We start from the raw sequence: 12,618 nt of genomic DNA on the forward strand, positions 1-12,618 counted from the left end.
TATGAAACAAAGTATTTTCAAAAGCATTTTAGTTTGTTTTGGTAGAATACATATTAAATTCTAATATGTCCCGGGAGTGCAGAAAATAAATTTCCTCTTGGAAGAAGATTTCTAAACAAAATGATCTTCAGACTCCTGAGGTATTTTAAAGGGAATTTTCAGTGTGCGAAACACTTTCTACAGTGTTGACCAAAGTTGTTGTTAGATTAATGCCGTCCATTTCTGTTGCTGATAGGTACACACTGGTGGATATTTTGCGTGCCATCTTACTTTCTTTAGAAGCCATGATTGAAGATCCTGAGCTTCAAGTGAATGGATTTGTTTTGATCATAGACTGGAGTAACTTCACCTTCAAGCAAGCCTCCAAACTTACACCCAGCATGCTGCGATTGGCTATTGAAGGCCTTCAGGTAAAGATTTACAAATTACCCGGTTTCTCAGTCTTTCTTGGTTGCCTTCTCTTATCTAATGTATTCGAATGACAAAACGTCTTACTGAAAGCATAATAAAAACCTTTTTAAAAATAGTTCTTAAACACCAGCACTAAAACACTAATTGGGGAAATGTTTACGGAAGAAAAGTTGAAAGATGTGGACCTTTTAATAGATGGGGTTTGTACTCCTGGGTACAAACCTCACTATATCTAAGTATAAATGTGGGTGAAGACCTGAGATTTTTATCTTGATAATCAGAACAAAGAGCATGTTTTGGATTTTAATTATTAGCTATTTAGGCTTTTTTGTTTTGTTTCTCTTTCTTTTTCTGTGCATTTTAATTATTAGCTCAATATTTGCTATACTATTCCATTTAACTTCCTGAAGTAGGGATATGATCGTTATTATCTTCATGTTGCCCAAAAAACTGTTAGAAAGGCAGTCAGTCAATATGTATTTTGATATTTAATATTTGGAATGACTGTTCTGAGTTACTTCCCTAGATTTAATTTGGGTTTTTGTTTCTGTTTTGGTGGAAGGGCACTTCTTCCAGTGAATGACACTTACCTGGTTAGGAACTGTAAAATAGAAAATCAATTATAAATTAGTGACATGTCATAAACCTACTGTTGACTATTTCTTTTTAAGTTTTCGGATGTCCTTCTGGTTTCTGTAGTTTGCTTTATGGTACTTTGTATACAATAGTTGTGGAGTAAATTTTAAATTCTTTTAAAAATTTGCAAGTTAACTCTTGAGCGATATTAGTTGCTATTTATTTTCTGTATATTCAACATGCATTTTAGAAGTTTGCTAGTCAACAGTTAATTTTTGTAACTTTCACCGCTGAAAATATCACTTGTTTTAAAATGACTAATTATACCTTTGTCATTCATTAGACCAGAATGCTAGACTTTATTTTTTTTTTATGTTGAATAGCCAAAATTATCCAGATCTCTGTTTCATAGTAATTTCTGACTGAGTCTGTAGGCCCCTAAATTGATGGCTGATGACTCACTAAAAATGGCCCACTTCTTCAGGCAGTAGGACATCTTAACCAAATTGAATTCACAGTTTGGATTTTACCTCTGAAGTGAATAAGGCACCCTGGTCCTTTTTCTCTGCATAGCTTTTTCCTGATGCAGGTTTCCTGACTTGCTCTGGGTGAGTCAGCCTTCCTTCTGTCTTATCTTAAACAGTATCTTTTTAAAAACTCCATAGAGATAGTTAATATGGGCTGAGAGAGAACACAAGATAAGCATGTTTGGAAATGTATATATCATGTAGAATCAGTCCTAACTCTGCTCTATTGTCAGCAGTGTGTAAAGTGTTCTTCACTTTGAAAAGAAAAAAAAAAATTGTTACCATAACCATGTTACTTAGGACAGAATGGTAATCCAGCCTTTTACAATTGTGTGTGTGTGTGTGTGTGTGTGTGTTTGTTTTTAATTTAACCGGCCAACTTTTTTTCATGAGGGTTGGGCCAGCTTTCAGCTACAAAAGAACTGGAGAACTCATATTATTTGTAAGAAATTGAAAAAAAAAAAAAAAGCCTATGTCAAGAATAGACTCAGGGGCGCCTGGGTGGCTCAGTTGGTTAAGCGGCTGCCTTCCGCTCAGGTCATGATCCCAGCATCCTGGGATTGAGTCCCACATTGGGCTCCTTGCTCCGCAGGGAGCCTGCTTCTCCCTCTGCCACTCTGTCTGCCTGTGCACTCTCTCTCTCTCTCTCTCTGACAAATAAATAAATAAAATCTTAAAAAAAAAAAAAAAAGAATAGACTCAGTATCAGGTGGGGGTTAGGAGAGCCTGGTGGTGGGTATTATGGAAGGCACATATTGCAGGGAACACTGGGTGTGGTGCATAAACAATGAATTCTGGAACACTGAAAAGAAATTAAAAAAAAAAAAGAATAGACTCAGTATCTTTCTCTTTGCCAACTTACATGCTTTAAGGAGTCATGTAATAGTAGCGTTATAAGTCAGTCCAGGAGGTAGAACTGACAACTGGGATGTGTTTGGGAGCTTCCCCATTAGCTATGGCCACAATCCGAATTTCTTTAAGTGCTAAGTGTCAGCATGATAGGAGCTACAGTCAATTTAAATCTATGTGTTTGTGTTGGGGAGAGAAAGGATCCCCTCCTCAGGCAGCGACCTGTGCTGGCTGCCTTGTTTCTACACAGAAAGCCCTACACAGGGTTCAATCCCCTGGGATCATGACCTGAGCTGAAGGCAGATGCTTAACCAACTGAATCCTCCAGGGGCCCCTGTTACTAACCTTTAAACTTAGTTTTTCTCCAGTTTGGATTGATTTTTTAAATGCTCTGTATCTATGTGTCTATATTGTGTCTATGTCTATATCTATATCTAGATTTTTAAAAATAGTAATTCCAAATAGGAATAGAGGATGCGCTTAAAATGTTCCATTCATTGAGACATGCATGATTTCCTAGCTTGTCTTCTACTGAAGGAACATTTTGACTTTTCTAATTATTCCTCTGTTTTACTTTGCAAAGGCTCTGTGAGAAACATTGTTGCGTATTAATCCATGCTTCATGCAAAATGTCAATAAACTCTTTTTTTTTGAAATTAACATAAGACCAAAAACGTTTGACGTAAGATATGTATGCAATTTTAGGTCGCCAAACACAACTATTACCATCACCAAGACTCCCAGTACTACTAATAGTTAAACACCTTCCAAAGAGCCCAGTCAAGGGAATTAGGAGATGAGGACATTTCTAATAACTCAATGATAATTTATATCATGCTATAATCTTACTATATTATATTTATTTAGGCAAAAATAAAAAATATTCTAAGGAGTTGAAATAAAAATAAGGAAGGTCATCACTGAATCTAGTGCCAGGAAGAAAACTTACTTTAATGATGTATATTATTAATGGGATGATGTAACTGTGCTTTCAAGAGGCTCCATCTCTTTTCTTCTTTAGGTGGTTGTATAGCCTGTCTAAATGCACACACCAACCCCCTTTTTCTCAAGCAAGAGGATTTTGAGTGACCTGGCTAGAGATAGCATCTGAAACCTGGGAGATCGTTGCTTTTAAGACCTACCTATGGTCAAAGGGCAAGGTCAATAGAGAGATAATGTGGAAGGGTGAAAACAGAATGGGCTTTAGAAGCAGATAGGGCTGGGTTTTGGTGACAAGCCTGCTGCATACTAAATACTTGGACAAATTACTTACCTTGTCTGAATCTCAGTGTATTCATTTATACCAATTTTAAAGTATTAAATTAGAAATGATACATCTTGTTCCTAACAAGTGATAGCAGTGCTCAGAGTAATTGATGTGGATGAGCTCATTTGTCAGGTGGCATTTTCTTCTGCATGCATGCTGGTTTTCTTACAATCCAGTGACTACTTAGACTATTTAGACTTAAAGCTGATCAACTTTGAGAATCTGAATAACATGATACTTTGCCTTTAGTGCTTAGGTTATCAGTACACAGATTGCATTTTTTAAAAAAATAACTTTACTGTGTGGTTAAGTAGCAACTAGATATTTTCATGTTAGGCGCCAAATAAAACGTTTTTGTTTTTGTTTTTGTTTTTCATGTTGGAAGCCAAGTGAAAAATGAGATTGTTTCACCTGGTGCAGATTAATCTTTGTTTTCTTGGGGAGAAACTCCAGGAACAGTTGGGAAGGTAGCAATTGTGGGGATATCTTTGGCCTGGAAGGATGAGCAAGAGTTTGTTAAGTGGACAAGCAAAGGAGGAAACTTTTGGACAGGAAAACCTTGGGGAGGTGCTTTGAACAAACATACAGCTGGAAGGCATTGAAGGTACATGATAAATCTGTTTTGAGGTGGCTAGACCAAGAAATGGATTGAGGCAAATGACCTCAAGAGGTGAGTCAAGCAAGACTGGCTGAGAACTGTTCCAATGGGATGGAGGATGGCATTCTGTGTGGTCTAGCCTGCGTTCTCCAGGCATGGGAAGGTTTGGGAAAGGCAAATGACTTGGTCACTCCTTTGTTTTGGAAAGATCTCTTGAGCAGAAGAAAGGACTTAGAAGAATGGAGAAGTTAGATTTAGAGAGCCCCCATACTATCATGGAGGTAACTATATTGATCTCATTTTGTAGGACAGGAAATGAAACTTCAGGGAGTTTAAGAGACTTAACCAAATTCTCTCAAATGACATAAAGACTTGAGTCCAGGTTGTCTGACTCCAAAGACCAGTGTCTCTCGTGAATCTTGTTTCTATTGTTTCCAGGGCTGTGTTTAAGAAAAAGCAGGTAGGCTCAGATAGAAGTAACTGTGCTCCCCCATGCCAAATCCTCATGCTATACTACAAGTGAAATTTGTTTTTGGGATAGGGAGTACAATTCTAACTAAAGAAGTCACAATGGCTGGCCTGTGGCAGAACGATTTTCTTCTTCCCAGTGAAAATCCTCCTCGAATGATTGCCAGCCTCTCAGTTCCTTATAATAAAGGCCAAGTGAAAGGCACTTTTCCATAGTCAAAGAGAACTTTTATCAACACAACCCAGACTGATAAGGTCATGATATTGTTCCAAGACAATTCTGTATGCTTTCTCTGTGCAAAATCTCTAAACACGTTTTTAAATGAAAGGTCTCAAACATTTTTACCAACATAATGTAGTTCCTTGACAGATAAGAGGCAACAACAGATATTTTTGTGAAAATAAATTATTTAGACTTCACTGGAAAAAAAAAGAAAGAAAATTATCTTGCTACTTATAAGAAGTTAATTGATTGGGGTAGTCATAGTAACAGGAATCATCTTAGAAAATCAATACAAGATTAAGTGGATGTGACTTGTAGCCCTGGGAAGCCAATTAAAACATGAAATGTTTGGAAATACCTGGAACAACTTAGACTGTTTGAATTTATGGTGAAGCAATGTTCTTTTTAATATTTCTTGTCCTTGTTGTTTTATTTTTATTTTTTTCTCATAAAATATGACCATTCTTTAAACTCTTCAGTAATGAAAAAAACTCTTATGAAACCAGAATCTGTCATTTTTTTTTTTTTACTTAATACTAACGCTACCAGTGTTTTTCATTGTTCTTTGGACATATTTATCTGTTTTTCCCTCTTAGCTCTGTCCTGCTGTGTCTCAGTGCTTTTGTTTCACAATTTCATAGGAATCCCCAAACTCCATCTGTTGAAAAGTACATAATGTAGTCAAGGCGCAGCTCACTGTCAGGAGGCTGGGCTGTAACAAGGAACTGAATAGCTCTTTGAGTTGCTACATAAAACTCAGATGTAAGGGCCATCCCAAAATGCCTAAATCAGTGCCAGATATTTTAAGAGCCCTTACTAAATAGGACATGTGAAAGAATAAAGAATATGTAATCAATTCACAGTACTTAATGCCAGTCCTTTCTTCCGTCTAAAGGGTCTAGTGTTAGGAGCAGCCACCAATCTGCTAGCTCTGGGAGCGCTGGTCATTCATGTGGAAGGCAGAAAGTGCTGCTGCTACAAATTCTGGCTCTGACTATTTGGAAGCCCAGTCCTACCAGGGGGAGCTGGCCAAAAACAGAGCACATGCTAATGACTTGGAACATCACTGTCCAAGGCTAACGGGTGAGGAGCCCCATTAACTTTAGTCCAGCATTAGTTTGTGCAGTCCTCTAAATCCTGTCTGCAGTTTCTGGCAACTTCCAAATTGCCTGTGTGTGTGTGTGTGTGTGTGTGTGTGTGTGATGGTTAAGAGAGAATATCAAAAAAGAACTCAGTGAGGTATGGAGTACATTAGGAATTTGTAACAAAATAAAAGGACTCTGTGCTTTGCAACAGTGTTCTTTGCAATGGTTGTTAACCTGCCAATAGTTTTCAGAGTTAAAATGCTTTGGACAGTAGCAGAAACTTCTTGCATTCAAGCTACCTTGTAAACTTAAGGCAACATTATTGTGCATTGATGGGTGAGGGCTGAAACAATGCCCATCTTTTTAAAAATGAACTGTATTCATTCAGACAGCCTGAAGGTGGGAGCATTTATTTCCACATTTTGTATGCACAGGCAGAACCATATTGAGAAACAGTGACAAGGGCAGTGTGTAAAAAAAGTGACATTTTGTTCATCACATGCATAGCTGTCTGAGCTAAGTGTGCTTCCTTTCAGTTGTTACTTAACCTAAAACAAATGAGTGAAACCCTTAAAGTTGCTTTATTTCATGGTGTGAGAATGTGGTGGTTTGGCTGAGAGGTTTAGTTCCCAGAAGTAGGACGTTAGAAGTCTTTTTAAAAGCTGACAATAGGCATGTAAAAGCTATACATAATATTCAGTTCAGCAAGCAGGCTAAGGATTATATAACCTTTGATAGTGGGCTAGGATAATTCTGTGTATGTATATATGTAATACATATATCTACATGTAAATGTATATATATATTACTATTTTTTCTTATATTACAATTGCTATTTTTTAAAAGATTTTATTTATTTATTTGACAGACAGAGATCACAAGTAGGCAGAGAGGCAGGCAGAGAGAGAGAGGAGGAAGCAGGCTCCCCGCTGAGCAGAGAGCCCGATGCGGCTGGATCCCAGGACCCTGGGATCATGACCTGAGCGGAAGGCAGAGGCTATAAACAACTGAGCCACTCAGGCACCCCTACAATTGCTATTTTATGATTTGATTAGCAGCTAAATCTGTTTAAAATGTCTAGTTGTAGGAAGTAGGAGTCAACCTTGACAAAAAATGAAGAGATGGGTACTCTAAAGTTACTTAACACATACTTGCTGACTTAGAGTATTAGTAATTATCAATGCAATTTAATACCTCTACATTACTGAATATGAGTGTATTTGCCTCAAATAACCAAACAATTGCAGCGACAAAAGGGAAAGAAGCAAATAGCAATCTTTTGGTCTGAGTCAGTGAGATAATGATAAATGGATAGAAAGTAATTATCTATAATGAAAAACTGAACGAACCCTATGAGCCGTTCTGCATTTCATTTTATTGGCTATGTTTAGACATGTCCTTAACGAGAGAACAAAAAAGATGAGTAAGTGCAAGTTCTCTTTTATTCTTTTTAGTAGCAATGCAAATGCATCTTGATATATCCTTCTCCCCCAATGGGACTTTATTTCTTCATTCTCTTCAGTTCTAAACTACAAAATGTGAACAGCCACTTATCCTTTCGAAGAATTAGTTCTGATACAATGGAATACCATTCAACTCTATAAAAGTAGGAAATCCTACCTTTTGCAACATGAACCTGGAAATATTATGCTATGTGAAATAAGGCAGGCACAGAAAGACAAATGACTGCATGATCTTACTTGTATGTGGAATCTAAAAAAAAATCAAATTCATAGTAACAGGAGTAGAATGGTGGTTATCAGGGACTGGGAAGTGAGAGAGATGGGAGATGCTAGTCAAAGGGTACAAACTCTCAGTTATAACATGAATAAATCCAGGACCTAATGTATAGCTTAGTCTGACTATTGTTTGTAACAATATACTGTATTCTTGAACTTTGCAAAGAAAGTCGATCTCAAGTGTTTTTACCATACAACCCCCCCCACAGTCATTATGTGAGGTAGCAGATGTGTTAATTAGCTTGATTGTGGCAATGATTTTACAATATGTGTGTATAACAAAACATGTTGTATATCTTAAGTATATACAATTTTTATTTGTCAATCATATCTTTTTTTTTTAAGATTTTATTTATTTGACAGACAGAGATCATAGGTAGGCAGAGAGGCAGGCAGAGACAGAGGAAGGGAAGCAGGCTCTCTGCTGAGCAGAGCACCTGATGCGGGGTTTGATCCAAGGACCCCAGGATCATGACCTAAGCTGAAGGCAGAGGCTTTAACCCACTGAGCCACCCAGGTGCCCCATATTTGTCAATCATATCTTAATAATGCTGGAAAAAGATTAGGACCTTTGTCATCAGATTTTCCTACAGATGTTGATAAAATTGATATGCTTATTTTTCAAATGTTTAGTCATTTTGCCTTCTTAAATATAACCTCAGGTTACCTCTAAATCAAAAATTTTTGAAATCTCAAACTAAGGTGTCATTTTTGTTTTCATAAATTTTAAAATTCTGGTACCATATTTCCAGAGTCATTCAGGTGACTGATTTTTCTGTTTCATCCATGGATAGCACTCTTGTTATATTTTCTAAAGTTTGATTTGGAAGGAAAATACTCTTTATCCTTCATCATAATTGTTCTGAAGATCTGGTTTTTTTTTTGTTTGTTTTGTTTGTTTGTTTTTTAAAGATTTTATTTATTTATTTGACACACAGAGAGAGATCACAAGTAGGCAGAGAGGCAGGCAGAGAGAGAGGAGGAAGCAGGCTCCCTGCGGATTAGAGAGCCCGATGCGGGGCTCGATCCCAGGACCCTGGGATCATGACCTGAGCCGAAGGTAGAGGCTTTAACCCACTGAGCCACCCAGGCGCCCCTGAAGATCTGTTTTTAATGGGCTTAGTTTTCTTCACATCTGCAATTGGAGAAACTACAATAAACTTATAGTAGGAGTGGCTCCTAGACAACTATTTCATGCACAATTAATAAAAGTGTGTTTTTAAAAAGATTTTATATATTTATTTGAGAGAGAGAGAGGGAACTGGAGCTGGAGCAGGGGGAGGTGCACAGAGAGGGGGACAAGCAAGCTCCCACTGAGCAGAGAGGCTGATGTGGGGCTTGATCCCCAGGACCCTGAGATCAACACCTGAGTTGAAGGCAGACGCTTATCAGAACTGAACCAACCAGATGCCCCCACAGTGTGTTTCTAGAGCTTAACATCAACTGCATTTTTGCAGGGTCCCATCTAGTTTGAATTTTAAGATGTGGGTAAATGTGAGGTAGTTACATAAGGTAGTAATAGCTGCCCAAACAAACAAACCAAAACATGTACTTTGACTCAGCCATCTTGCCATGAAGTCCAATGAAGTGCTTCTCCTGGTGAGTCAATGACCCATGTTTCTTCCACTTTGTTTTCAAGGTCACTTTGCTCAATTCCATTCCATTTTCCTATACGGTAAAAAAGTATGGAGGGTCACACATGATATATTTCTAAGGGCCACACCTGAAAACAGTGCACATAGCTTTCTTTCAAATTTTGTTGGCTAGAAAACTTAGTAAAGTAAATACCCATAACTAAAAGGAGAACTGTAGTCTAGCTTTGATCCTAGGAAGGAGAGGAATGATGGACATCTTGTATTCTCTTCCACAAAACTGATTCTCTAAAATAGCTTTTCTTTTTATGTTTGCTTATGTTTTCTGAAAGGAAGAGGTGAGAATTAGTGTTTCAGGGAAGTTTGTTACATTCAAGCACAATGGAGTAAGTGCATCTTTACTACAATTCATTCTATGTACTGACTGCAGTCTCTGTACCTGACTAGTTTTGCCTAGATAAAGGGGTTGGTAATTTCTATATATCTCTACAAAGGTGACATGGCTGTGATTCAATCAGTTCAACTTCCCTAAGATGAGTATTTCCAAACATGCTAGATTTAAAGGGAGAAAAAGCTAAATAATTCCAACATAGTCTTAAGACAGTGTCCAAGACAACTATAGTGATATTGTTGCTTTAGCTTAAAGTTAGAAATTCTCTGAATTTGGGACGCCTGGGTGGCTCAGTTGGTTAAGCAGCTGCCTTTGGCTCAGGTCATGATCCCGGAGTCCTGGGATCAAGTCCCACATCGGGCTCCTTGCTCAGCAGGGAGCCTGCTTCTCCCTCTGCCTCTGCCTGCCACTCTATCTGCCTGTGCTCACTCTCACTCTCACTCTCTCTCTCTGACAAATAAATAAATAAAATCTTTAAAAAAAAAAAAGAAATTCTCTGAATTTGAGACTTAATTTTCATAAAATGAGAATGACTTTTTTGGAAAAGTGAGAATGAGAATACTTTTTTAACGAGGTGACTTAACTTAAGGAACTCCCAGAAAACATTATTAGCTGCTAAAACACTGGAAGAATTCCTACTATGCAGTCTGGTTGTAAGGACAGAGAACAGAATCTCTGTAAGACTAGGATGTAGAGTCCACCAGCCTCCAATATTTATCAGGTGCTTTGAAAATCAGTTGGAGTTTTACTTATTGTTCAGTCACACAGGGAATGCATGCAGAAGTCAGTATAATTTTAGTCAGTACAGAAATTAATAAAGTAAAAGTTACATCATCACAGTTTTTCAATCTGTGCTTTCAATGTCCAGCATTAGTTGTAAGTTAGGGAGCCACTTTCCTCTTGAAGGTATTCTAGGAGCTCTTTACTTCATGTTATGATTTTTACCTATATCAAACTGTCATCATAGAAAATTTAAAAAATTTTACTTGTGTTAACTGTTTATTGGATTTCATTTCCTCAAGTCTTTGTATTTTTTCTAATTTTTGTTTGTTGTTGTTTGTTTTACCTGAAAGAGTACAGGGGAGTAAAATGTCAGAATATTTGAATTCTTTTAAGTGTGTTTATTCCATTTTCATTTTGGTTGATAGTTTTGCTGGATATAGAAATACAAATTCAGATTCAAAATAATTTTCCCTTGGTACTTTGAAATCATTATTTCATAGTTATTAAACATCCATTTTTTTGGTTAAGCCTGACTTCAGATAAATCCTTGTTGTTTTGAAGGTATTTATACTTTGTTAAAGATTTTAGTATCTTTCTTCACTTTGGTATTTGCAAGCACACGCTTAGAAGCAGATCTTCTATGTGTCTACCAGACTATAATGAAACATTTTAATTATTCTTTCAGTTGGAAAAAGAAAGATTTTTATTCTTTATTCTGCAATTTTCTCTGATCCCTTTTCTCATATTCCTATAGCATGGACTTTGTATCTGTCATCTTAATCCTTTGTATATCATAATGTTTTATGATCACATGTATTTATTAAACTTTTTAATTTTATTTTGAGATCATTGAGGATTCATGTGCAGTTGTAAGAAGTAGTACAGAAAAATCCGTTTCCCTCATGGAAATGTCTAATAAAAATACCATACAATCTCACAACTGGGCATTAACGATGATATAGTAGAGAATGAAAGTCCTGACTGCTCCCTCACTCCTCTCTGACCACCACAGTGGGGGGGGGGGGCAGTGTGCCCCATACCAGGCTAGAAAAGGTGTCATTCTAGACTTCCCTCTCATCTTTGTTGGTGTGGGTGGCAAAGATGTCATTCTTTTCTTGTCTTGTCTTTTATTTCCCCTCCCAATGTGGTGTATGGCTGGAGTAGAGTAGTTATTACCTAAAAATTTTGTATGTTGTGAGTGTTCACCTTTCCTGGTCCTTTGCCCAATGAGAGCAAATTTTTGTTAGGGCTTTTTTGTTTGTTTGTTTATGCCCACTGAAATTTCCAGTTGTCAGTTTTCTGAGCTCTAAGTTTGAGATATATGAGGCAAAATCAAACCCAGGGTACTTGGTCATTCTTTGGATCCTAAGTTTTCTAGCTGGTGTGCTTTTAACTTTCCTAGTTTTCTTATGTTTGTTTTATATCTAATGCTCAGTTTTTAAAGTTATACCTAATGGGAAAAATAAGGAAAAGTATGAGTATCCCATCCTCTTAGACATGGAGGTCAAAACTACATGTATTTTTCATATTTTAAAATTTTATCAAACATATGATTTGTTAATGCTACTTTGCTTCTTTCACAATGCTTTTGTAAATTTACTATAAATTTATTATTGTTTGTGCTGCTTACTGTCATTTAATTTATAGAGGGAGGTGAGGACATTGAGCTACTGTATTGACTTGGAAGTTCCTTAATGCCTTAAAGCCAATCATTATCTAGTTTATGAACATATGGGTCTAGAGAGAAATTGTTATTCTTTGTGTGGTTATAGTTTTGTTATTATTATGTTTTTAAATCTAAATTCCCAGGTATATATTTTTCTGGGGTGAAATATTGAATATATTTATTTCCAAAATCAAAATTCTAAGTGATAGACTCACACTTTTCCTTTTTTTTTTTTTTTTTTTTTTTGCAAATAAGTATAGACCCACACTACCTAAGACTCTGAAGCTCAGAAAACCAACAAATAAGTATAGACCCACGCTTCTTAAGACTCTAAAGCTCAGAAAACCAGATTTATTTGCTGCCCTGTAGTGATTCAGGCTGATAGACAACTTTATTAACTGGTTTCTAAAGAAGACCTCAAAGAGATGCCTCTGGACATCCCATTTTCTCTGCTAATATGGCTAAGGAGAGCACTTTCTACTCCGCATAGGACAACAACGGAT

General features: G+C 36.9%; 1 protein-coding gene across 2 annotated transcripts in view; it reads left to right on the forward strand.

Annotated features, from left to right (window-relative positions):
• The window catches only part of CLVS2 (clavesin 2), an 83,836-nt gene that overhangs the window by 11,613 nt on the left and 59,605 nt on the right, over window positions 1-12,618 (forward strand). For both annotated transcript variants that reach the window (XR_007128285.1, XM_047734903.1), the window contains exon 3: window positions 236-410. Coding sequence is in view for 1 of the 2 variants with exons in the window: in XM_047734903.1 (XP_047590859.1) it covers window positions 236-410 (175 nt within the window). In the remaining variant the exon portion in view is untranslated. The remainder of the gene's footprint in view (window positions 1-235; window positions 411-12,618) is intronic.

The sequence above is a fragment of the Lutra lutra genome, chromosome 6, assembly GCF_902655055.1.
Source record: "Lutra lutra chromosome 6, mLutLut1.2, whole genome shotgun sequence".
Lineage (NCBI taxonomy): Eukaryota > Metazoa > Chordata > Mammalia > Carnivora > Mustelidae > Lutra > Lutra lutra.